General features: G+C 40.8%; 1 protein-coding gene across 1 annotated transcript in view; it reads right to left on the reverse strand.

Annotated features, from left to right (window-relative positions):
* vta1 (vesicle (multivesicular body) trafficking 1) overlaps positions 1-27811 on the reverse strand; it is a 306723-nt gene that overhangs the window by 69603 nt on the left and 209309 nt on the right. The window contains exon 6 of the mRNA XM_059985541.1: positions 17226-17423. Within this exon, the coding sequence (XP_059841524.1) occupies positions 17226-17423 (198 nt within the window). The remainder of the gene's footprint in view (positions 1-17225; positions 17424-27811) is intronic.

The following is a 27811-nucleotide window of genomic DNA, read 5'->3' on the forward strand; positions in this document are numbered from 1 at the left end:
GATCAGGTCTGCCTACTTGAACAACCATGAACAGTCCCATCCTTTCATTCTGCTCCCAAATACATATCTTTAGAATACGATGGTCATGACAGAGAGATGATTGAGAATGCCAGGAAAGTGCACACTAACTCGTCCCACTCGCCTATCTTTTAACCTTCTCTAAGACCAATATAACTTTCTCTCCTACATAACCTACATTTTTTCCAGGAATATGGGCAACATGCAGCCAAATGGGAGCAGTTCAGGTAGGCAACTTTACAGAACAGAACAGAACAGTACTGCACAGTACAGGTCCTTCAGCTAAAATTTATTCTGTACCAAGACTTCACATCTTCTCTAAACTGTAGCTCCTCGATTTGAACACAACATTCAGAGGTTTAAGAGGAGGTCCACAAGAATGATCCCAGGAATGAAAGGGTTAACATATGAGGAACATTTGATGGCTCTGGGCTTGTATTGCTGAAGTTTAGAAGAATGGGGGGGGGGGATTTCACTGAAACCTATTGAATATTGAAAGGCCTAGTTAGAGTGGATGTGGAGAGGATGTTTCTTATAGTGGGTGAGTCTAGGAGCAAAGGGCACAGTTTCAAAATAGAGGAATGTCCATTTAGAACAGAGATGAGGAGGAATTTATTTAGCTAAAGGGCAATGAATCTGTAGAATTCATTACTACAAATACCTGTGGAGGCCAAGTCACTGAGCATACCTAAGGCATAAGTTGACAGGTTCTTGGTTAGACAGGGTGGCAAAGATTATGGGGAAAAGGCAGGAGAATGGGGTGGAGAGGGATAATAAATCAGCCATGATGGAATGGTGGAACAGACTTGATGGACTAAGTGGCCTCATTCTGCTCCTGTGTCATGGTCTATTCTAGTTGTGGCTGTACCTTTGATTTCTAAAGGTTCCTCACACTTTCATTGCTCTTATACTCTATCTCTATGGGTACTGCTCAAGATTCAAACTAACTATCACATGTACATTGAAACAACCTTACGATGTGCTCGAGGTAGCCCACAAGAGTTATCATATATTTCAATGCAAATACAGCAAACCCACGATGTTCAGCTGAATAACACAAAACACAACAAGCAACAAAACAACAAAAGCAAAACATGCCCTGTTCTTCCCTCCTAACCACACATACACAGGGTTTTCTATATTTTTGTAACCACACTCTCAATATGCCATTCCACTTTACATTGATGATGTCCATCCGATCCCCAGATCCCAATTCCTGAGCCCTTTTTGGTACTTTATCAAATGCTTTTTGGAACTCCATTTACTTCACAACTACATTCCCTCAAGAATCTTCTATTACTTCAGTGAAGGAACTGAGCAGGTCAGGCAGCACCTATGGAGAGAAATAACGAGTCAGTGTTTCGTGGTGAAACCCTTTGCTAGTCCTGGTGAATGATCTCAGTCCTCTTTATTCCTTTCCATAGATGCTAACTGACCTGCTACGTTTCTCCAGCGTTTTGCGAGCATTACTTTGGATTTCCAGCATCTGTATTATCTTAGTTTCAGACTCTATAAAGTTAATTAAATATAATAAGAACAGAAAAATATTTGTCCTGGCTTGATCTAATGAATTCAGACAATCCACATCCTGCTAATGTTGTCCCTGGTTATTGCTTTGTGAACATTCTCCACCACTGAGGTAAAATTGAATGGCCTGCAGTTAATGATCTCAACAGAAGCTTTCTTGACTCCATTATCACCCCAGAATCTATAATGACCAGCAATTACAATGGGCTACTTCAAGTTGTTCCCTCACTTCCCTAAGCAAATTCATTTCAGCTACAAAAACTGCTCAGGGCTATTACCACAACTGCTTTCTGAAAGAACTTCCATAATTTGTGGAGAAACCAGTTCAACTTTCTTCAAGGGAGAGGGTAGAGGGCAAGCTAGCGGGTGTGAGACACAGAGAGAGGGAGGGGTGGAGGTGGTAGACAGGAATAAGAAAGAGTGAGGGAAAGAGAGGGAGAGAGAGGAGAGGGTTAGAGAGGAAGAGAGAAGAGGCAGAAGGAGGGGTGAGAGGGAAGAGTGAGAGATGGGGTAGAGGGAGGGGTAGAGGAAGGGGGAAGGCAGGGTGAAGGCAGAGGGAGAGGGAAAGGTGGGGGAGAGGGAGAGACAGAGGAAGGGAGTGAGAGGGAGAGGGAGGGGAGAGGGAAAGGTAAAGGGATGGGCAGGAGGCTGAGGGAGGAAAAGGGGATCCTAACTACTCTACCAGCTGTTTGCAGAGACACTGATAAAAGGCCTGAGAGACTGGGCTGCTCAATCTCTCAGCTGCAGATGGCATATAACCCATGAAAACCAAGGATAATGTCAAATCAGGATATTCTTATTTTTATTTTTCTTCCCCAAAGAGCTCAAACAAAAAATTAATAAATTCAAAGCACAAGTCTGCTTTCTGAGCCATGGGGATTTGAAGACAGGATTGTAAAGAATGACAAACCTTCTTCTCTTCGTGGTTCCCACCCTGCTAAAGCTGGCTTTGTCCAGTTTCTTGGGAATGGAATGTTTCTTATACTATACAACATCAGCACATTTCCAAACTGCGTCATCCTTGATTGATTGGGAGTGCAAGGTGCAGAGTAAAGAACTCTGTATAGCCAGACTGATATCAGTAAAATCAGCATCAATGGGAGCACCCAGTCCACAACTGGAGTGTGGCCCAAACACATGTTGCAAGGCAAATGTATGTGGGACATAGTGGCAACTTTATTAGGTACACCTGCACATTAAGGTATCTAGTCAGCTAATCATGGGCAGTAACTCAATGCATAAATGCATGCAGACATGGTCTAGCACGGGGTTTCTCAATTGGGGGTTTCCGTGAGAGATCGAGATTGAAAAATAAACAGTTTTTTTGAACTTTACGAAATGCACGATGCTACTAGTGCTTGCAGTGTGGTGTCCAGTGATCAATCTTGTTAGCGGTCTCTCAGCCCGGTATGGTTGCGTGCAGTAGGACTGTACTTATTCTCAGATTTTGGTGCAAGATAGGGGAGGCTGTTGATAACTGGTGAGCGCTGTGTTGCACAGAAGCCGGGACAGTCCACTGATGGTAAGCGCTGTATTGCACGGAGGGAAGGGCGGTGTAGGCTGATGCGCTTTTCCGAGCACTGAATGGACTCGCCCAACTTGGGCTGTGACGTTAACCTCTCCCTCCCGAATTACCTACCCCAATTTCCCCTTATCGGAGTGAACAAGCTCTACTGGTGTAGTAGAAAATTGGAGGGAAGTTTTCATTCTAAAGAAGGAATCTCTATGTGCTGAGGCTGCTGGTCTGTCACTTTGCTGTTGTTGTAAACATTGCAAAAGGTGGATTGTGTAGGTTAGAAGTGAATTGTATTGTGAAATATTCACATTTTTTGCAGTTTTCTCATGTAGTTTATTATGCTGTTTTTTTTTATATTTTGTTATCCCATTTTCCATTGTGTCTAGTCTGCGGCAAACAACTTACAAGTGCAACAATGGTTCCAGCAAAATTGATAAAACAAATCCACCATATGACACATAATAATGCTGATTATTTTAAATGGCTGTTGGAAACAAACAGGAAAGCTTTTAACTAAAATCAATTTACAACCTTTATATATATAAATTAAATCTACCGAGCTACCTTTAGAAAAATTAAGCCCACTTTGGCTTAAGCCAGTTATTTAACAGAAATTTATTACATTTGCCTTAAGAGTTTTAAAAATTTATGAAAGGGAAAGAAAGAGATTAATTTCAATAAAGGTAAGTTAAGCTTAACCATCTGTTTTTTCAAGAAAGCTTGGTTAAAAATTAATTTTCTACTCAAAAGAGCATTGACAATTATTTTTAGATCATTGTATCTACAACTTACTGGCCAAGCTAACGTACCATGAGCTGTAGATGTAATACTTCTTACACAGGAATTTCCTGAGACATGAAAATTATTTCAAGAGTTTCTCCAGGGCAAAAAAGTTGATAGAAACTGGTCTAGAAGTTCAGTTTTCATTCAGACTAAACATTAGAATGGGGATGAAATGTGATATAAGTGACTTTGACCGTGGAATGATTGCTGGTGTCAGATGAGCCGGTTTGAGTGTCTCAAAAACTGCTGATCTCCTGTGATTTTCACACACAACTGTTTCTGGAATTTACAGAGAATGGTATAAAAAACAAACACAAAAAAGCATCCAATAAACAGCAGATTTGCGGGCGAAAAAGGTCAGAGGAGAATGGCCAGACTGGTTCAAACCGAAGATCACCTCTGAACACACAACATGTCAAAACTTGAGGTGGATGGGCTGCAGCAGCAGAAGACAATGAACGTATACTCAGTGATCACTTTATTAGGTACAGGAGCCAACGAGTTTAAACATCACAGCACAGTGCAACACCTTCAATCCCCAAAGCTGTACTGACCGTTTAGCCTACTCTAAGATCAATCCAACCCTTACCTCCAACAGAGCCTTCCACTTTCCTTTCATCCATGTGTCTATCAGTGAACCTCTTATATGTTCCTAATGTATCTGCCTTTACCATCACCCTTGGCAGCATGTTCCATGCACCCTCTGTAAAAGACCTACCTCGGACATCCCCCCCCACCCCCCAGTCACGTAATGTAATGTCTCCAGGTTGAGTCTGGTACATGAGACCACAACTAGCATTAACTATTGTTAAGTCAGAAAAATCTGTTATTTTTTTGTTTCAATACAACGTACTGTTGAGAATATAGTGACTGGTTGCATCATGTTCTGGTATGGCAATTTAAATGAGCAGGAATACAAGAAGCTGCAAAGAGCAGTGGACTCAGCCTAAAACATCACAGGCACCCCCCCCCCCCCCACTGTTGGTTATATCTACAGGAGGTTCTGCCTTGAGGCAGAAAAAACCCTACAGAGGATAGCTAAAACTGCCAAGAGGATCAACAAGGTAACCCTCCCCTACCCCATTTGTGATATTTACTGGGAGCATTTTAAATAAAGGGCTCAAAGCCTTATTGTGAACCCTACCAGCCATCCCACAATCTCTTTGATCCACTATCCTCAGGAAAGAGGTAGAGGAACATCAGGACTAGGACTAGCACTGCTTGACGGGGTAACAGCTTTTTCCCTCAGGCTGTGAGACTATTGAATACCCTGCCACCACTGAGGTCTTGTCACTAGGACAGCGAGTTGTTTACTGTTAACATGTGCTGCACACTACAATCATCGTGAATATTTTATTAAGTTATTTGTGGTAATATTTTGTTTCACGTGCTGTGTATGATAAATGTTTTGTGGCTGCACCGTAGTCTGGAAGAACATTGTTTCATTTGGTTATATATCTGTACAGTCAAATGACAATAAGCTTCAACTTCATCAAAGATCATCACCATCTAGGCCATGCTGTCTTCTTGCAGCTATCATCGAGCAGGAGGTACAGAAGTCTGAAGTCCCACACCACCAGGTTCAGGAACAAAACATCCCTTCAGACATTTAGTTACTGAACTAACCAGCACAATTACTACCTCAGTACAGCGACCCTATGGCCACTTTGTTCACGTTGCACTAAAATGGATCATTGTTTGTTTTAATTTTGTAAAAAATCTGTATAACTTACATTTACACTGTTTGTCTAATGTTACGAGCATGTGATGCTGCAGTAAGAAAGCTTTTCATTACACCTGTGCATACATGTGCTTGTGCACTTGACAATAAATAGGCTCAATCAGGGACCTTAATGCAAAATGCGGTAAAACTACCTAAGGTTCCCAGACAGGACATCATATCAACTTGTTATTTTTAATGAAAAAGCTTATTTTTTGAAGTGATTCTTTCTCCATGTCTAACTTATAACAGGTAAGATGATGAAGACTCCCACCCCATTTCTTTGACAACGTTGTGGACAACTGGTTGATCTTAGCAATCAAAGGATAATCCCTCCACTTGTCCACTCCACAGTAGATCTGAAGTCTCTACACTTCTTCCTCGAGCAGATATCAGTCTGACGACCTGAAACTGTTTCTTTCTCCTCTTCCTTATTCTGGTATCTTCCCCCTTCATCTCCAGTCCTGATGAAGGGTCCAAAATATCATAGAGTTGTAGAGTCATAGAAAAGTACAGCATAGAAACAAGCCCTTTGGCCCATTTAACCACTGCCAAACCATTTAAACTACCTAATCCCATCACCCTGCACCCGTTCAGTAGCCCTCCATATCCCTGCCATCCATATCTAAGCAACACACCCAAAATTCTGGAGGAACTTGGCAGGCCAGGCAACATTGATGGAAAAAAAAAGTACAGTTGATGTTTTGGGCTGAAACATCTTCTAAACTTCTCTTAAACGTTGAAATCGAGCTCACATGCACCACTTGTGCTGGCAGCTCGTTCCACACTCTCACGATCTTCTGAGTGAAGAGGATTCCCCTCATGTTCTGCTTAAAACTTTTCACCTTAACCCATGACCTCTGGTTGTTGTCTGCTATCCCCTCCATAGATGCTGCTTGATGTGCTGAGTTCCTCCAGCATTTTTTGACCGTCTTGCACTGCAGATGCTGGGGGTGGGGGTGCTGCAAAGGGGGCTTTGGGATTTTGATGTTTCTATCATTCTCTGGAGTTCCTCTGTTTTGTGGAGGTCAAATTTCACGTCATGCACTAGATACATACTCTGATATTAAATGTACTTTGAACTTTGATCTGCTGAGTACTTGTAGCATTCTCTGCTTTGATCTCAGACTTCCAACATCTGCACAATTTCTGCTTCTCCACAGATGGGGATCATGGAGATGCAGAACTGTTTTTTGTTCTCTTTTCCCTTTACATCCATTTCATTTTCTGCAGTTCTGTAGCATTCAGAACATCTACAGTCAACAAGACTTTATCACCTTCCCCAGCCTGTATCATTACCTGGCTCCAGACAATAACATACTTCTTCTTCTCCCAGCCTATTTCATTTCACCCTAACTGAAATCATGTTTTGATTCCTTTCACAGTTATGATGGAAGATAACCATTCTCCACAGATGCTGTCTGACTGGCTGAACATTTCCAGTATTTTCTGGTTTCATTTGTAGCTCTTTCGTTTTACCATAAGCCCACCTTTCTGTCATAATTTCAGGTATCCAATATGATTTTGGTTTATAGAAGAAACTCTGCTGTTTTGTTGGTGCCAGTGAAGCTGGTCAAAATCTGTTGGTTTGCTGCAGTAGGGTCTATTCTAAACTCAGGCAAATGTGCTTTAGGAGGTTTCCAAATGGGCATCACGGTAGTGTAGCGGTTAGTGCAACACTATACGGCTCAGAGTTCAATCCCAGTATTCTCTGTAAGGAGTCCCCATAGAATGTGTGAGTTTTCTCAGGGTGGTTTGGTTTCGTCCCACAGTTCAAAGATGTACTAGGCAGGCTAATTTGCCACTGTAAATTGTTCCACAATTAGGTTAGAGTTAAATCGGAGATTTCGGACGCTGCTGGAGTGATACAGCTTAAAGGGCTAAAAGGGCCTATTCCATGCTGTATATCCAAATAAATAAAAAGTAAGATTCAGGGCGACTCTAGTTCAGGCTGAGTGTGAAGGCAGTGAGGTGATTCACTAGCATAGGATGATTTTCTGAAGAATTCCCCGGTCATGCTCAGATAAATGGCCCTCAGATGTGCTACAGTGAACTCCCAACCTTCCAGCATTCACGGGGCATGGGGGGTGCTGACTGCATAAACATAACCATAGACCATAAGACTGCATGACATAGGAGCAGAATTAGGTCATTCAGACCACTGTTTGTTCTCCTATCAGGCGGATTTAATATCCCTCTCAACCTGCTCTTCTGCCTTCTTGTAACCTTTGATACTCTGACTAATCAGGAGCCTATCAACTTCTGCTTTAAAAATACCCAATGGCTTGGCCTCCACACCCATCTGTGGCACTGAATTCCACAGATTCACCACTGTCTTGCTAAAAAAAAATCCTCCTCATCTCTTTTCTAAAGGGATGCCCTTGTATTCTGAAGCTATGCACTTTGTTCTAGACCCTCCCTCTATACAAGAGGCCAGTATTGAATCCCTATTCTATTATTTTGAGCTTTTAGACCGCACATTAGTCTTTATTAATGCCAGGCTATTAAAGTACAAGTTTTGAGAAAGTGGATGAAAGCTTTTGAACTCACATGTTGGGATCTGAACTCATGCCAAAATTGAAATTTATCTGTTTATTTGAGTGTTAATTTGAGACTCGTAAATTATATTTAGTAGTAAGGAAAACAAATGCAATATTACAATATTTACTTCAAGAGGACTGGAGTATAAAAGCAAGGAGGCTTTATAAGGTGATAGTCAGATTGCATCTGGAATATTGTGAGCATGTTTGGGCCCTCTATTGAAGGAAGGATGTGCTGGCCCTGGGGAGGGTTCAAATGAGGTTCACAAGAATGATTCTGAAAATTAAATGGTTAATATATGAGGAGTGTTTGATGGCTTGGGGAGTTCAGAAGTAAGAGGGGGTGATCTCATTGACACCTACCAAATACTGAAAAGCCTGTACAGAGTGGATGTGGAGAGGATATTTCCATGAGTAGGAGAGTCCGGAATCTGAGAGTAAGGCCTCTAAATGAAGGGATGCTCCTTTACAAAAGGGTTTCCCAACCATTTTTATGTCATGTACCAATACCATTGAGCAAGATGTTTCTGGACCTCAGGCTGAGAACTGAGAACACCCTGTTTGGGAGGAATTTCTTCAGGTGCTGAATCTGTGGAATTTGTCTCTACAGAGAGATGATGAGGCTAAGTCATTGGGTGTACTTAACATAGGGATTGATAGGTTCTTAATTTATAGTTTCAAAGTTCAAAGTAAATTTATTATCTAAGTATGTACATGTCACTATACAGTGGGATTCATTTTCTTGCCAGCATTCACAGTTGAACAAAGAAATACAACATCATCAATGAAAACCACATACAAAGACTGACAATCATTGTGCAACAGAATACACTGTGAACTACAAAAAAATACATGAATAATAATAAACAAATAAATAAATAAATAATACACAGAACAAGAGAACAAGAGGGATAAGAAAGCAGAAGAATTCGATTGAGAGACAAAAAAACAGCCATGACTGCATGGTGAAGCAGATGTGATGGGCTGAATAATCCTATGCCTTATGGTGGAAAGAAAAATGCTCATGTAAAAGTTACTGTATATGATACAATAGCATTCTGTGCATAAGCCTTTAGATACATTGCCAAATTATATGTTACCTGCTACCCTTTTTATACTGCAATTCTCCATTTTAAAGGTAACCAGTAGCAATGCAAAAATAAATACAAGATTGTACTCAGCAGCACACCGTGCCAAATTCTTAGAGAATGCTGTGGTTAATCTGCCCACAGCTGCACTGCTCTTCAGTATTCACATCAATAAACAAAAAATATATATTCACACTTACTTTGCACAACACATGAGAAATACAATCCGTTTGAGCACTATGAAATTGCTTTAACATTTCTAGGAATTTTTGCTGGCTGCATTCGAATTCTGGATGCATAAATGAGAGTTCACCATACTTGTACCTTATTCTGTTTCTCACTTACATCACAAATTAAACATTATGCTCTATATTTGATTGTTGAATAAGCTCTGATGACAGTAAATATGCAAAGTTCAAAGTTAAAATAAGCTTATTATCAAGCTATATATACAGGCAGTCCCCGGGTTACATACGAGTTCCATTCCTGAGTCCGTCTTTAAGTCAGATTTGTATGTAAGTCAGAACAAATACATCCAGTATTATTTAGCGTCAGTTAGTCAAACGTTTGTCTTAGTATATACTTTACCTTTCTATGCATATAAAACACTTAAGAAATGTATGTATTCCAATAATTATACCACTGCATTGCTTAGTAATAATTGTAGCTTTCATTGGGACAGGGCCTTTCAAATGCTCCATTATTCTCACTTTATCCTTTAAAATTGTTCCGATCGTTGACCAACTGTAGCCTAACGCTTTTCCAATGACCGATGGCGTTTCACCTCTTTCCAAACGCTTTATTATTTCCACTTTGTTTTCAATCGTGATCGCTTCCTGTCAATGGCACAGAAACACTGTGGGCGGCGGGTACTGAGCTCCTCCGGTTCCCGAGATCCGCTGGATCCTAAGGACCACCACACTGAGGCAGGCTAAATGGGACAAGTGGGGGCTGTGCTGGGTTTGGGTATTTGATCATCCACGATATTCCGCGTAGGAATTTAAACAGAAAGATAATAGTGCTGTTTTTACGAGGTCGAGTTGCGAGCTTGACATCAACCTGGCATGGGAGGGGTCTGTCACTGGATCAAACTGGGAAACCTCCGTTCTCCAGCCTGGCGCTGATCTCATTGCGCCACCAGCCGACCGGAATGGGGTGGGGGAGGGGAGAGTCAGGGTGGATCTTACTAAGAAAATTTTAAGCCAAATACAAAGTTAAACACTCAACACAGTGTCAACAGCAATGACATAAAATGGTGGACGGCGTCGCGATCTGACTTAAAATGGTGGACGGCATTCTCCTTCCTCGGTTCGTAAGTACGAGTTGTCCGTAAGTCAAATGTTCGTAACTCGGGGACTACCTGTATGTCATTATATATTACCTTGAGATTCATTTCCATGCAGGTATTCATAAGAAAATTAAGAAATATAATAGAATTTATGAAAAATTATAAACAACAAAGACTGATAAACAATCAATGTGCAAAAGAAGACAAACTGTGCACATAATTAAAAAAGTCAATAAATAATACTGAGTTGTAGAGTCCTTGGAAGTGAGTCTATAGGATGTGGAGTCAGTTTAGAGTTCAAGTGAGTGAAGTTATCCCGTCAGGTTCAGAAGCCTGATAGTTATCAGGTAATCACTGTTCCTGAACCTGGCGGCGTGGCTAATTTGACTTATTATTTCCAACTTATTCTGAGAATTCCTGATTTATTTTTGAATCAACAATATTACAGCAATACCACAATGAACAAGAAAACAGAAAGAACAAAGATTCATTGGCCACTTCATTAGGTACACCTGCTTGTTAAATACCTAATCAGCCAATCATGTGGCAGCAACTCAATGCATAAAATCATGCAAACATGGTCAAGGGGTTCATTGGTTGTTCAGACCAAACATCAGAAAGGGGAAGAAATGTGATCTAAGTGATTTTGACTGTGGAATGACTATTGGTACCCAACGAGGTGGTTTGAGTATCTCAGAAACTGCAAATCTCCTGGGATTTTCACACTTAACAGTCTCTAGAGTTTACATAGAATGGTGTGAAAACCAAACAAAAAAAACATTTGGTGAGCAGCAGTTCAGTAGGCAAAAATGCCTCATTAATGAAAGAGCTGATAGGAGAATGGCCAGACTAGTTTAAGTTGACAGGAAGGCAATAATATCTCAAATAACCACGTATTACAACAGTGGTGTGCAGAACTCATCTCTGAATGCACAACATGTTAAACCTTGAAGTGGCTGGACTACAGCAGCAGAAGACCATGGACATTCTCTCAGTGGTCACTCTATGAGGAGGTAGTTAATAAAGTGGCCACCGAGGGTATAACCTATTTAGATTAGATATAACCTATTGCAATTTTTTGAGGAAATTACAAGTAGGCTGGACAAGGGAGATGCAGTGGATGTTGTGTATTTGGATTTTCAGAAGGCCTTTGACAAGGTGCCGCACATGAGGCTGCTAAACAAGATAAGAGCCCATGGAATTACAGGAAAGTTACATACATGGATAGAGCGTTGGCTGATTGGCAGGAAACAGACAGTGGGAATAAAAGGATCCCATTCTGGTTGGCTTCCGGTCAACAGTGGTGTTCCACAGGGGTCCGTGTTTTACGCTGTATATCAACGATTTGGATTATGGAATAGATGGCTTTGTGGTTAAGTTTGCTGATGATACAAAGATAGGTGGAGGGGCCGGTAGTGCTGAGGAAACAGAGTTTGTAGAGAGACTTGGTTAGATTAGGAGAATGGGCAAAGAAGTGGCAAATGAATTACAATGTTGGAAAGTGTATGGTCATGCATTCTGGTAGAAGAAATAAATGGGCATATTATTATTTAAATGGGGAGAGAATTCAACGTTCTGAGATGCAACGGGACTTGGGAATCGTCGTGCAGGATACCCTTAAGGTTAACCTCCAGGTTGAGTCAGTGGTGAAGAAGACAATTGCAATGTTGGCATTCATTTCTAGAGGAATAGAGTATAGAGCAGGGATGTGATGTTGAGGCTCTATAAGGCACTGGTAAGACCTCACTTGGAGTACTGTGTACAGTTTTGGGCTCCTTTTTTAAGAAAGGATGTGATGACATTGGAGAGGGTTCAGAGAAGATTCACTAGAATGATTCTGGGAATGAGAGGGTTAACATATGAGGAATGTTTGACCGCTCTTGGACTGTACTCCTTGGAGTTTAGAAGAATGAGGGGGGACCTCATAGAAACTTTTCGAATCTTGAAAGGCACAGACAACAGAGTGGATGTGGCAAAGTTGTTTCCCATGGTGGGGGAGTCTAGTACGAGAGGGCATGACTTAAGAATTGAAGGGCGCCCATTCAGAACAGAGATACGAAGAAATTTTTTTTAGCCAGAGGGTGGTGAATCTGTGGAATTTGTTGCCACAGGCAGCAGTGGAGGCCAAGTCATTGGGTGTATTTAAGGCAGAGATTGATAGGCATCAAAGGTTATGGTGAGAAGGAGGGGGAGTGGGACTAAATGGGAGAATGGATCAGCTCATAATAAAATAGCGGAGCAGACTTGATGGGCTGAATGGCCGACTTCTGCTGCTTTGTCTTATGGTCTTATAACAGAAGTTCAATACTTAAAGAAATTAGTTCTAATGGAAACATTAGACTCAAAACATTAATTGTGCTTCTGTCTGTAGATGCTCCCTATCAATTCTTGTACCCAGTAAATAACAAAAAAGCTTCTAATCATGGGATATTAGTTCAGTAACAACCCATTCTCAGAACACTTTTAGGGTCACTATCGTTCTATTGTGCAACAATGCTAGTATTGAGAAAGGCTTCTCTTTTTTTCTCTCATGACACTGATTGAATAGGTCAAAGTAAAAAAGTTATAGTATAAGCAAATAAAAACCTAACTGCTAGAGGAATTCAGTGAGTCAGGCACCATCTGTGGAGGCTGACTGCAGTGTTGGCAGTCTCTTGCATCTTCAAGTACAGTTGAGTGTGTGGTTGTTTCATGACCCGGTATGGAAACACCAATGCCCAAGAATGCAAAAGCCTACAAAAAGTGGTGGATACAGCCCAATCCCTCACAGGCAAAGCCCTCATCACTGAGCACAGCCAGAAGAAAGCAGCATCCACCATCATGGACCCCACCATCCAGGCCATGCTCTCCTTTCACTACTAACATAAGGAAGGAGGTACAGGAACATTAGGTCCCATACCACTAGTTTTTGTAACTGATATACCTCTTAACCATCAGGCTCCTGAACCAGCATGGATAACTTCACCTACCTCAAATCTGAACTGATTCCACACCTATGTAGTCAGATTCAAGGACTCTACAACTCATGTTCTTAGTATTATTTGTTTACTTTTTATTTATATATTTTAATTTTTTTTTCTATTTGCACAGATTATCTTTTTGCAATTTGGTTGTTTTTCAGTCTTTGTGTAAATTTTCATTGATTCTGTTGTATTTCTTTGTTCTACTGTAAATGCTTGCAGGAAAATGAATGTCAAGATAGTACATGGTGTCACACTGAATACATACTTCGATATAAAATGTACTTTGAACATTGAAGCTATAGGACAGGATCTACACATGATCATCTTCACAGAACAACTGACTCATAGAACATAGAACAGGCCACTCGGCCCACTATGTGGTGCTGAACCAATTAAATCAGTAATCAAATGGCCAACTAAACAAATCAATGCAATGTCCATATCCTTCCATTTTCATCATGTGCCTATCTAAACGTTTCTTATAAGTCTCTACAGTATCTGCCTGTACTACCACCCCAGGCAGCGTATTCTAGCCATCCACTACTTTCTGTTTAAAAACCTTGCCCACTGCATCTCTTCTGAAATTACCCCCTCTCACCTTAAATGTTCCCTTTCTAGTTATTGTTGTTTCTTTCTGCGCCTTGTGGCGTATTGGACAGCAATCCTGCCGTTTTTTAGCATTTTGTCTGGTTTTATGAGGCTGAGTTGCTAACTCAACCCTCAACCATCCTCAACCGTCAACAAGGATGGAAACGAGCAAGGAGTCGGCCAGATTTGAACCTGGGACCATTCGCCTTGAAGTCTGGTGTGGATACCACTACACCATCGGCCAGCTTTTTTTTCTAGATATGGCAGATACATTTTTTTCACCGATAACTTGTTACTAACAATCACAAGATCATGTAGCTTTGTTAAGTTGTTTGTGTTCCAATCCAATGTTACATTCTCATGTGTTTGAAAGGCCAAGCTAAACCCTGGCTAAACTATTTGTCATCAGAACATATTTTGGTATAATGAGCACATTTATTGGCATTATAAAAAAGTCAACGAATCTTCTCCACTACAAACACATTGGGTGTAAACATTACCACAAAGCTTGGGGAGCATAAAATAAGGAAGTAAGCCAAAGTCAATCACTGGAAATTGCATGGGTGGACCTAACAGGATGGAAAGGGCCACATTTAAAATGCACCAATTAGTTTTAAAATATTGTAAATTGAAGCATCTAATTGATACCAGTATTGAGACAGGTATGGTCCTCTAATTTGACTATGTTCAAAATTCAAAGTTCAAAGTAAATTTATTATCAAAGTACATAAATGTCACCACATCCTATCTTAAAAATTGTTTTCTTTTAGACAATTACAGGAAAATAAAGAAATACAACAGAATTTATGAAAAATTATAAATGACCAATGTGACAAACAACTAATGTGCAGAAGATAAATTGTGCAAATTAACTAAAAAAGTAAATAAATAATACTGAGTTGTGGAGTCTTTGAGAATAAGGCCATAGGTTGTGGAATCTGTTCAGTGTTGCAATGAGTTAATATATCCATGCCAGTTCAGAAACCTGATGGTTGAAAAGTAGCAACTGTTCCAGAACCTGGTGGTGTGGGACCTAAGGCTCTTGTACCTCTTGCATGATGATGGTAGTAGTGAGAAGAGGACATGGCTTGGATGGTGGGTGTCCTTGATGCTGCTTTCTTGTGGCAGTGCTCCTTGCAAATGTGCTCAATGCTGGGAAGGACTTTGAATGTGATGGACTGGTCACAACAAATAGCCATCTTCGAACTTCCGTACACATGACTTGAACCAAACAAACACAAAAGATAGCTGCAAAGGAGTTGCTTGGATTTTGTGGGGTGAAAAGTGGAGCTTTATCGGAAATATCCACAGCTCTGTATTGTGTAGTTTAACCTGGAGAGGAAGAATACTGATTTCCTTTAACCTCCTGCAGCTTAGGATCATTAATGAATGGGGGAAAAGGTAACTACAGTGTCCAATAGTTAGGAATGATTCAGATCAGCTTGGGCAACAAACAAAGTGCTAGAGGAACTCAACGGTTTAGACAACGGCTGCAGAGGGATATGAAATAAAGATGCTTCAGATCACAGCCCTACATCTGGAGTATCAACAATTTATATCCCCTCCCACAGAAATACTGCTCAACCTGATGACTTCCTTTAGCAGTTGTTTGTTGCTCCAGCATCTGAAATCTTGAGTCTTCATTCAGATAAGCTTGGTGAGCATTTTGGGCACACTTAATATACTTTAATCTCCAACATCCTTCTCTTCTGTAGCTGCTGACTATACCCCAAGCTCATGGAAAACCCTGAACCAAGAGATTATAGATTCAGATGGAATATCACTGAATGAAAATATTAACAATATACACTCAGAGGCTACTTTATTATCTACCTGCTGTACTTAATAAAGTGGTCACTAAATGTATGTACATGGTCTTCTGCTGCTGTGGGCCATCTTCTTCAAGGGTCAACCTACAGTGCTTTCAGAAAGGCTCTTCTGCACACCACTGTTGTAACTTGTATTCGTTTCAGTTACTGTCGCCTACCCTACCAGCTTGAACTAGTCTGGTCATTCTCCTCTGACCCCTCTCATTAATGTTAACACCCTTGGAATGTAATTGGAATGGAATGTCACTGCTAATGTAATGGTTTTTCTGTAGTAGCAATGTTTGGGTTAAGACTAGAGATAATGGGAGCTTTGGAATATGCGCCATCCAATGAAGGGAGCGTTTTTTCTTGTTGTGTGCCCAAGAGTGAAGTGTTCTAGGTCTTTTGTTCGGTGAGAGATGAAGAGAGAAGACGCGAGAAAGGAGAGGCCATAGACTGCAGGACGGAGTGGACTTGGAGCGAGGGGCTGGGAGTCGACGCCCGATGGAGGACTAACGGACGGGAAGCCGAGAGCTCCAATGCGCCCATTAGACTGTTTCATTAAAATGGGCCCTTTTCTTTTTGTTTTACTTTACTAACCCTCTAGTGAAATTAAGAATTATAAAGCTAAATCATTTAATTGCATATGGTACTGTCTGTTATTTCGTGGTACTGATTTATAACAGGGTAACACGTCACACAGCATCCACACAAACAAGAGGTTTTGTACCTCAGGTTTCACACGTTTGGCAGGGCCAGAGACTGTCTTCCCTAGATTAATGCTGTCGGCTGAACCTCAGGGTTACACTAACTCGACGTTTTTGCTCAGAGAACTGCCACTCACTGGATTTTTTTGTTTTTCACAACATTCTCTGCAAGCTCTTAAAAATTGTGAAAATTGCAGAAGATGAGCAGTTTCTGAGATACTCAAACCACCCGTCTGGCCCCACAATCATCCCACATTCAGTCACATCGATCACATTTCCTCCCCATTCTCATGTTCAGTCTGAACAACAGTTGAATTTCTTAACCATGTCTGTATATTTTTATGGTTGAATTATGGCCACATGATTGGATGATTAGATATTTGCATTAATGAGGCGTACAGGTATACCTAATAAAATAGCCATTGCGTTTATGTCAGTGTAACTTGAATCTGATTATTTGATGTCATGCAAAACAATGTTTTTTACTGTACTTCAGTACATGTGGCAATAATAAACCATTTACCATTTTAAATGTTTAGATACCTCGAGGTACATCTGAGGGCCAGGCTTTCTATCAAGAATGACCAGATGATTAAACACAGGCCTGGGTCAGCACCAGAATGAAACCAGCACCCTTCATGCAGTTGCCCTTCATTCTCCGTGTTACAGTGAGCCATACCTGAGTTGCTGGGCACTTCGGCTGGAGTATTGGCTGGAGCATGGGCACCGGGAGGGATGTGAATGGTTGAGAAATTTGACGAAGTGTGATTGGCAGCGGGGTTCTGAATATTGGAGAGGTCGGACGATGGCATAGCTGCAGCAGGATTGTTGGAGAGAGAAGACTGTGGGAGAGAAGCATCATCCTCGTTCTCATTCTCTGCAAGAAAATACAGTATTTGGTTACTGATAATTTGAATATGAAAGTGCTTGTAATAATTCATAGTTGAACTTGTGTTTATTGTCATATACATGAGTTTCTCTATGCTGCAGCATCGTAGGCACAAAATGTCAGACACTCAGCGTTTGCAAGAAAAGCTCAGAATGTTGAACAGTAGAGCATAGTACAGGCTTTTCAGCCAACTATGTTGTGCCAACCCTTTAACCTACTCTAAGTTAAACCATCCTTTCCCCATAGCCCTCAATTTTTCTGTCATCCATGTGCCAATCTAAGAGGGTCTTAAATGTCCCCAATGTATCTGCCTCAACCCCCACCACTGGCAGTGTGTCTCCCACACCCATGTATCCCTGTATAAAAAATCTTTCTCTGACACCCCCTTATACTTTCTTCCAATCACCTTAAAATCATAATTAATTAAATACAAATTATACAAAATTTCCCCAATAGGTGGAAATGCACAGGATCAAAAAAAGCTGCAGAGGGCCGTAGTCAGTCAGGTCCATCACAGGTGCAACACATTGTACCATCAAGGAGATCATCAAAAGGTGATACCTCAAGAAGGCAGCATCCATCATTAAGGATCCCTACGACTAGGACATGTCCCCTTCTCACTACTGTCAGTGAGGAGGTACTGTAGAGTGAAGATCTACACTCTATGTTTTAGGAAAAGCTTCTTCCCCTCTATAATCAAATTTCTGAGCGGTTCATGAACAGACAAACTCTACCTTACTATTTTGCTCTCCTGGCTGCTTCAGGCTTTGTGTCTGAGGACTCTTTTGTTCTAAATGCCGTTTGCTTACTTCTATTGTCTGCATGCTTTGAATTTTTTTCTCTCTCTCTGCACATTGGGTGCTTGTTGGTCTTTTTAAATGTGTTTTATGGGTTTCTAGTTTTGTGGCTGACGATAAGCAGACGAATATCAAAGTTATATAATGTATACATACTTTGACAATAAATGAACTTTGAACTTTTGCACTATTTATTTTTAAAGTTCAACGTACATTCAATACGCGGTAGGGCCGGTGCCCCACTGCCTCAATTCAGCCTGTACCTAACCTTTCTGATATGGCCTGACATTTAAATCAATCGAACCTCAGGTCTTGCTAGCTGTCGGTGAAGGGTCCATTCCTCACCTCAGTCCTGCCACATTGAATTGCCTTCAAATCCAAAGGGAAGTTATATACTATCGGTGCAATGATTTTTTTTAACTAGAAAAAGAGTGATTAACAAAGCATTTAGCCATAGAGTGATGAACCTGTGGAATTCGTTGCCACAGGCAGCTGTGAAAGCCAAGTCTTTAGGTATATATAAGGCAGAGGTTGATAGATTCTTGATTGGTCAGAGCATGAAGGGATACAGGGAGAAGGCAGGAGATTGGGGCTGAAATGGAAAATGGATCAGCCATGATGAAATGGCAAAGCAGACTTGATGGGCCAAATGGCCTAATTCTGCTCCTATACCTTATGGTCTTATTTGTGTAATTTTTTTTTTGTTTCAGTAACCAGAGGTCACCAGAGATTCACGAGCACCATCTTAAACCGGAATTCTTATTGTATATTTTAGCAATTTTTATGTAGTGCACTTTACTGCTGCTGCACAACAACAAATTTCATAATGTGTATAAAAGATAGTAAACTTGATTCTGATTAGCAGCTTCCTGTCTGGTTTATTATTTAATGCCACAGTTATCAGAATATTAAAGGAACTAAAGCCACTGCTGGAAGCAGTACTGGCTCCAGAGCTCTGAGAATGTGAAAAATAAAATGATGACGTTGTAACAGAAGGCAAAGGATTCATTTTAAATAATGGCCACTACAGCTGAACATAGAGAGTTAATTCTTCAAAATGCCAACATTTTAATTTCCTTCCTTTTAATCTCTTAATGAAGCTTTGCACTTTTCATTAGGAGAAACTGAGAAAGCTACACTGAAAGATTAAATCCATGATCTCATTAATCTAAAATGTTCCTAATTATTGATATCTACAGGTATTGGGAAACTCAGCATGCTCCAGCATAGGCACAACCCTCCTCACCATTGCAGGGGGCATCCAATTTACAATTGGAATTACTTGATAAAGTCATTCTAATAACATCTGGGATAGTATCTGCTCCAAGTACTATTTCAAAGTACTGTGTTGATGTAGTAATGTACTGCTGGTAAAACAATATTTACAGTTTAGCACCTTGCTTTAGCATGGACACTGATCAGATGCAGCAATGGTCTGAGCAACTTACGTTGCATCGTTAATCTAAAAAAATAAGATTGCACTGTAAGACATAGAAGAATTACATTATTCAGCTCATCTTGTTATCACTCTCAACCCATTCCCTGCAACCTTTGACACCCTTTCTACTCAAGAACCTACCAACCTCCGCTTTAAAAATATCCAATGACTTGACCTCTACAGCTATCAGTGGCAATGAATTCTGCAGATTTGCCACCCTTTGGCGAAAGAAATTTCCCCTCTTCTCTGTTCTAAATGGGCTTTGGGCTGAGACCTTTCACCAGTTCTGATGTTGACTCTATTCCTTTCCATAGATGCTGCTTGCCCTGCTGAGTTCCTTCAGCATTTTGTATGTGTTACTCTGGATTTCCAGCATCTGCAGAATCTCTTGTTTATGTTTTTTAGAAAGTTACTTTAAAAATGCACTGTAAAAGGAAATTGGAGAGTTTAATTTAGTGTATCGACTCTTTTTCCAAATGCATTTCATAGAGACATCTCTGATATAATTAAAAATTATTATTATTTGTCACATGGACATTGAAACATACAGTGAAATGTGTTAATTTGCATCAATGATTGTCCAAGGTTTGTGCTGCAGCCATGTTTCAGGTGCCAACACAGCACGCTCACAACTTACTAACCCTAACTGTACAGCTTTTAATGTGAGAGGAAACTGGAGCACCCAGAGGAAACCCAAGTGGCCACAGGGAAAATAGCAGCAGGAGTCAAACCCTGATTTGTGATTGTCGGTTCTGTAAAGCAACTGCACTAACTGCTACGCTACTACACCATCCATTAAATGGCCTTCAATGGACAGGTTAAAAGGTAAGGGTGCACAGGAGTAATGGGTCTATGCTGCATGCAGCTCATCTGCCTCAGACTTAAACCATCAGGAAGGAGGCTATGTAACATCCATGTCAGGAACACCAGACATAAAAGCAGTTACTTTCCCCAAGCCGTAAGGCTGATCATTACCCCCACTTCACCACACCGCCAACCACCACTACTTTATCATTTTTTGTCAGTCACCTTATGTACAGGCACTCCAGTGACGCGTCACTTTATGGACATACAATCAACCCATGTATTTTAGCTTATGTTATTGTGTTTTATTATTTTTCTGTTCTTTACCTTATTGTGTTTTTTTTTGGTGCTGCATCTTATCTGAAGCAACAATTATTTCATTCTCCTCTACAGTTGTGTACAGGAAATGACAGTAAGCAATCTTGAATTTTGAATTCTAAATCCACTTGAGCAATTTAGAACATAGAATAGTAGAGCACAGGAAAAGGCCTTTCAACCCACAATTCTGTGCTGAACCAAATAAATTAGTAATCAAATACCCAACTAAATTAATCCTTTATGCCTGCATTATGTCCATATCCTTCCATTTTCTTTATATTCATCTGTCTGTCTAAACATCTCTGAAAAGTGCCTAACATATCTGCCTCTACCACCACCACAGAAAGTGCATTCCAGGCATTCACCACTCTGTAAAGAAAACTTGTCTTTCAGATCTTTTTGAAATTACCCTCTTTGATCTTAAATGTATGCCCTCTGGTATTAGACATATCTACCTAGGGAAAAAGATAATGTCTGCCTACTCTATCTATGCCTCTCATATTCTTAGAAACCTCCATCATCACTCCCACCAGCCTCTTCAGTGAAAACAATACTCTCGTTATAGCACAGCCGTATAATTCAGGCAGCAATCTGGTAAACCACTTCTGCACCCTCTCCCAAGCCTCGACATCCTTCCTATGGTGGGGCAACCAGAACTGTATGCAATACTCCAGATGTGGCCTAGCTAAAGTTTTATGTTTTAGAAATCTAGGACCTCATGGCAAAGCTAATGACAAATTCCTGGGAAAATACAGCTCAAAATCTGTCAGATTTCTGTGACAGCTGCTGAAAAGGTTGTCTCAGAAAAAAAGTTCCCAAAGAGTAAACAAAAGATCTCAGAATGTATGCTAATGGTTTAGGGCACCACATACTCTTCTTGAACACAGACTTCTCTTCCATTCCATTTTACTTACTCATTAGTTTCCTCTACTTGCTAATGGAAAATGAGGCATGATTTGCAGCCTATTCCTTCACACAATGGAGTTCTTGTATTGACCATAAAAGTCAAAGAGAGCTAGAAAGTCTTTTACAAATACCTTGTGGGGCAAAGAGAATTTGCATTTTATATTTGGTTCCACACGGCTAATGTTGTAGCTGACTGTTATTCTGCAGCTGACACTATTTAGAACACTGTGCCAAGATCAATAACTCATCAGGCGACAAAGTCCAAAAGGAGAGTTAAATCGCAATATTGTATTATTAAGTCATAATAAAATAATTACAGCATTATTTAATCATAAATCAATGAACTTAGCACAGGAGTTGAGATGTTATGTTGAAGTTGTATAAAGCTTCATGCCAAAATGGCAATGTTACAATAGTCACTGGGGACTTCAATATGCAGGTAGATTGAAAAAATCAGGTTGGTGCTGGATTACAGGAGGAAGAAATTCAGCAGTGCTAACAGACAGACTTTATTTATCCTGAGGGAAATCGGGTTTCGTTACAGCCACACCAACCAAGAATAGTGAAGAAATATAGCAATATAAAACAATAAATAATAAGTTAATCATGCCAAGTAGAAATAAGTCCAAGACCAGCCTATTGGCACAGGGTGTTAGACACTCCAAGGGAGGAGTTGTAAAGTTTGATGGCCACAGGCAGGAATGACTTCCTACGACGCTCAGTGTTGCGTCTCGGTGGAATGAGTCTCTGGCTGAATGTACTCCTGTGCCAAACCAGTACATTATGGAGTGGGTGGGAGTCATTGTCCAAGATGGCATGCAACTTGGACAGGATCCTCTTTTCAGACACCACCGTCAGAGAGTCTAGTTCCACCCCCACAACATCACTGGTCTTACGAATGTTTGTTGATTTTGTTGGTGTCTGCTACCCTCAGCCTGCTGCCCCAGCACACAACAGCAAACATGATAACACTGGCCACCACAGCCTCGTAGAGCATCCTCAAGCAGATGTTAAAGGACCTCAGTCTCCTCAGGAAATAGAGTCGGCTCTGACCCTTCTTGTAAACAGCCTCTGTGTTCTTTGACCAGTCCAGTCTATTGTCCATTTGTATTCCCAGGTATTTGTAATCCTCCACCATGTCCATACTGACCCTTTGGATGGAAACAGGGGTCGCCAGTGCCTTAGCCCTCCTCAGGTCCACCACCAGCTCCTTAGTCTTCTTCACATTAAGCTGCAAATGACTCTGTTCGCACCATGTGACAAAGTTTCCCACCGTCGCCCTGTACTCAGCCTCAACTCCCTTGCTGATGCATCCAACTATGGCAGAGTCATCAGAAAACTTCTGAAGATGGCTTTTTAGAGCAGCTCGTGGTTGGGTCCACTAAAGAATCAGCTATTCTGGACTGGGTGCTGTGTAATGAACCAGAATTGACTTTAGAGCTTAAGGTAAAAGTACCCTGAAGTGCAAGTGATCATAACATGATAGAATTCACACTGAAATTTGAAAAGGAGAAGCTGAAGTCAGATGTATTAGTGGAGTAAAGGGAATAACAGAGGGATGAGAGAGGAGTTGGCCAGAATTGATTGGAAAAGAACTGCTGCATGGTTGAGAGCAGAGCAGCAATGGTTGGAATTTTTGGAAGCAATTCGAAAGGCACAGGATATATAGACACTATACATCCCCATACCCCACCACAAAGGCCTCAAAGCTCTCTGTTTTTTTCTGGACAACAGACCTAGCCAGTTCTACTGCACCGCCACTCTCCACTGCCTCATGGAACTTGTCCTCACTCTGAAGAAATTCTCCTTTGGCTCCTCCCACTTCCTTCAAACAAAAGGGGTACCCTGCCTGTTTGTCAGCAATGTGGAACAGTCTATGTTCCAAGCCTACACTTTACAAGGACTTACAAGGTACGTTGCCTGGATTGGAAAGCATGCTTATGAGAATAGGTTGAGCGAACTTGACATTTTCTCCTTGGAGTGACAGAGGATGAGAGGTGACCTGATAGAGGAGTATAAGATGATGGGAGGCATTGCATGTGTGGATAGCCAGAGTCTTTTTCCCAGGGCTGAAATGGGTAACATGAGGGGACATAGTTTTAAGATGTTTGGAAGTAGGTACAAGGGGGATGTTTCAGAGGTAAGTTTTCACTCAGAGAGTGGTGGGTGCATGGAATGCACTACCAGCGAAGGTGGTAGAGGTCTATACAATAGGGTCTTTTAAGAGACTCTGAGATAGGTACATGGAGCTTAGAAAAATAGAGGGCTCTGCAGTAGGGAAATTCTGGGCAGTTTCTAGAGTAGGTTACATGGTTGGTACAGCATTCTGGGTCAAAAAGCCTGTAATGTGCTGTAAATTTCTATGATTCTATGTTTCTATATACATCCCAAAGAGGAAGAAATATTCTAAAGGAAAGATAACATAACCATTGCTAACAAGAAAAGTCAAAGCCAACATAAAAGCCAAAGAAAGGGCATATAATAGAGCAAAACTTAATAGGTTAGGGGACTGGGAAACTTTTAAAAATCAACAGAAGGCAACTAAAAAGTCATTAAGATGGAATACAAAAGTAAGCTAGCCAGTAAAGAGGATACCAAAAGTTTCTTCAGATACATAAAGTGCAAAAGAAAGGCAAGAGTGGATATCGGACTGCTGGAAATGATGTTGCAGAAGCAGTAGTGGGGGACACTGAAATAGTGGATGAACTGAATAAGAATTTTGCATTAGCCTTCACTGTGGATGATACTAGCAGTACAGTGGAAGTTCCAGGTGTCAGGGGGCATGAAGTATTTGCAGTTACCATAAGTAGAGAGAAGGTTTTTGGGAAACTGAAAGCTCTGAAAGTAGATAAGTCACCTGGATCAGATGGTCTACACCACAGAGTTCTGAAGGAGGTGGATGAAGAGATTGTGGTGGCATTAGTAATGATTTTCAAGAATCACTAGATTCTGGAATGGTTCTGGAAGACCAGAAAACAGTAAATGTTACTCCACTCTTTAAGAAGAGAGAGAGGCAGAAGAAAGGAATCTATAGGGCATTGAGTCTGATCTCAGTAGTTGGGAAGATGTTGGAGTCAACTATTAAGGATGAGATTCAGGGTATTTGGAGGCACATGATAAAATAGGTCATAGTCAGCATGGTTTCCTCAAGGGAAATCTTGCGTGACAAATCTGTTGAAATTCTTTGAAGAAATAACAAGCAGGATACACAAAGGAGAATTGGATGATGTTGTGTACTTGGATTTTGTAAGGCCTTTGACAAGGTGCCACATGCGACACTGCTTAACAAGCTACAAGCCCATGGCATTGCAGGAATGATTCTTGCATGGATAAAGCAGTGGCTGATTAGCAGGAGGCAAAGAAAGGGAGTAAAAGGAGCATTTTGTGACTGGCTCCCAGTGACTAGTAGTGTTCTAAAGGGGTCTGTGTTGGGACCAATTCATTTTACGTTATATGTCAGTGATTTGGATGATGGAACTGATGACTTTGTTGCAATGTCTGCAGATGATATAAGGATAGGTGGAGTGGCAGGTAGTTTTGAGGAAGCAGAGAGGCTACAAAAGGACTTCGCCAGATTAGGAGAATGGAGAAAGACATGGCAGATGAGAAGTACATAGCTATGCACTTTGGTAGAAGAAATGAAAAGGTTGAATTTTTCTAAATGGAGAGAAAATACAAAAAATTGAGGTGCAAATGGACTTGGGAGTTCTTGTGCAAGATTCCCTAAAAGTTTATCTGCAGGTTGAGTCTGTGGTGAGGAAGGCAAATGGAATGTTAGCATCTATTTCAAGAGGATTTGAATATGTAAGCAAGGATGTAATGTTGAAATATTATAAAGCACTGGCGAGGCCTCACTTGAGTATTGTGAGCAGTTTGGGTCCCTTATCTTAGAAAGAATGTGCTGAAACTGGAGAGGGTTCAAAGCAGGTTCAAGAAAATGATCCCAGGATTGAATGACTTGTCATAGAGCATTTGGTAGCTCTGAGCCTGTGTCCAGTAGAATTCAGAAGAATGATGCAGTAACCTCACTGAAACCTATTGAATGGTGAAAGGACTTGACAGAGTGGATGCAGGGAGGATGTTTCCTATGGTGGGAGTCTAAGACCAGAGGACACAGCCTCAGAACAGGCTGTCTGAGGAGGAATTTCTTTAGCCAGTGAGTGGTGAATCTGTGGAATTTGTTGCCATAGGGAGCTGTGGAGACCAAGTCTTTATGTATATTTAAGGCACAGCCTGACAGATTCTTGATTGGTCATGACACGAAGGGATACAGGGAAAAGGCAGGAGATTGAGGCTGAGAGAGAAAATAGATCAGGCATGATAAAATGGCAGAGCAGACTCAATGGGCGAAATGACTTAATTCTGCTCCTATACTTTATGGTCTTACTTGTGTAGTTTTTTTTTGTTTCAGTAACCAGAAGTCACTGAGATTCACCAGCACCACCTTAAACCAGAATTATTATTGTAAATTTTTAGCAATTTTTTGTAGTGTACTTTACTGCTGCACAACAACAACAAATTTAATGATGTATACAAATGATAGTAAACTTGATTCTGATTAGCAGCTTCCTGTCTGGTTTATTATTTAATGCCACAGTTATCAGAATAGTGGAGGAACTAAAGCCACTGCCGGAAGCAGTACTAGTTTCAGAGCTCTGAGAATGCGAAAAAAAAAATGATGACATTGTAAGATAACAGAAGGCAAAAGATCCATTTTATATAATGGTCACTACAGCTGAGCGTAGAGAATTTATTCCTCAAAATGCCAACATTTTAACTTGCTTCCTTTTAATCTCTTAGTGAAGTTTTGTACTTTTCATTAGGAGAAACAGAGAAAACTACATTGAAAGATGAAATCCATGATCTCATTAATCTACAAACATTCCTAATTATGGATATCCAATGGCCTTCTGAGCTTTTGGTCTAAAACGTTGGTGAGGCCAAATTTGGAGTATTGTGTGCAGCTCTGGTCACATATCTACAGGAAAGATATCAATACGACTGAAAGAACACAGAGAAAGTTTACAAGAAAGTTGCTAAGACTTGAGGATCTGAGCTATAGGGAAAGGTTGAATAGATCAGGACTTTTATTTTCCCTGGAGTATACGAGAATGAGGAGAGATCTGATAGTGGTATGCAGAATTATTTGGATAAAACCAAGAAGGCATTTTACCTTCAGGCTGGGTGAAACTAGAACTAGAGATTATATGTTAAGGGTGAAAGGTGAAATATTAAAGGGAAAATGAAGGGGAACTTCAGTTAAAGGTTGTCAAATGACCTGCCAGCGTTAAGTGGTGGTTGCGGGTCCAATTGCAACATTTAAGAGAAGTTTGGGTAAGTACATAGAGGAGGGATATGGAAGGCTTTGGTCCAGATGTTGGTCAATGGAACTAGGCCAGGCAGAATAACATACAACATTGTAACAGAAGACAGGCACTTCAGCTCATGATGTTGTGATGACTTTATAACTGACTCCAAGAGCAATTTAACATTTTCTGCCATGTGCCTATCTAATAATCTCTTAAGTGTCCCCAACATCTCTTCCTCTTCCACAACCTCTGGCAGTGTGTTCCACATACCCACCACTCTCTATTTAAAAACCTACCTCTGCCATCTCCCCCCCTATACTTTCCCCCAATCACCTTAAAATTATGCTCTCTTGTAGTAACCATTTTCATCCTGGGGAAAAGGCATTGGCTGTCCACTGTATCAATGCTTCTTATCATCTTCTACAGCTCAATCAAGTCACCTCACATCCTCCTTCGCTCCAAAGAGAAAAACCTTAGCTCACATGAACTTTCTGTATAATGCAAACTCTCTAAAACAGACAGCATTGTGGTATATCTTCTCTGCGCCTCCCCTTAAGCTTCCACAACTTCCTACAATGAGGCAGTAGAATGTGTTGGCCTTCATTATTTGGTGCATTACCTTGTGGCTCTTGAACTCCAACCCCTGACTAATGAAGGACAACATACTACACATATTCTAAATTAGCCTATCAAATTTGAGGGATCTATGGACATGACTCCACTATCCCTCTGTTCATCCACTCTGCTAAGAATCCTCCAATTGTCCTTTCTACCTTCAGGTTTCACCTTCCAAAGCATATTTCT

The sequence above is a fragment of the Hypanus sabinus genome, chromosome 12, assembly GCF_030144855.1.
Source record: "Hypanus sabinus isolate sHypSab1 chromosome 12, sHypSab1.hap1, whole genome shotgun sequence".
Lineage (NCBI taxonomy): Eukaryota > Metazoa > Chordata > Chondrichthyes > Myliobatiformes > Dasyatidae > Hypanus > Hypanus sabinus.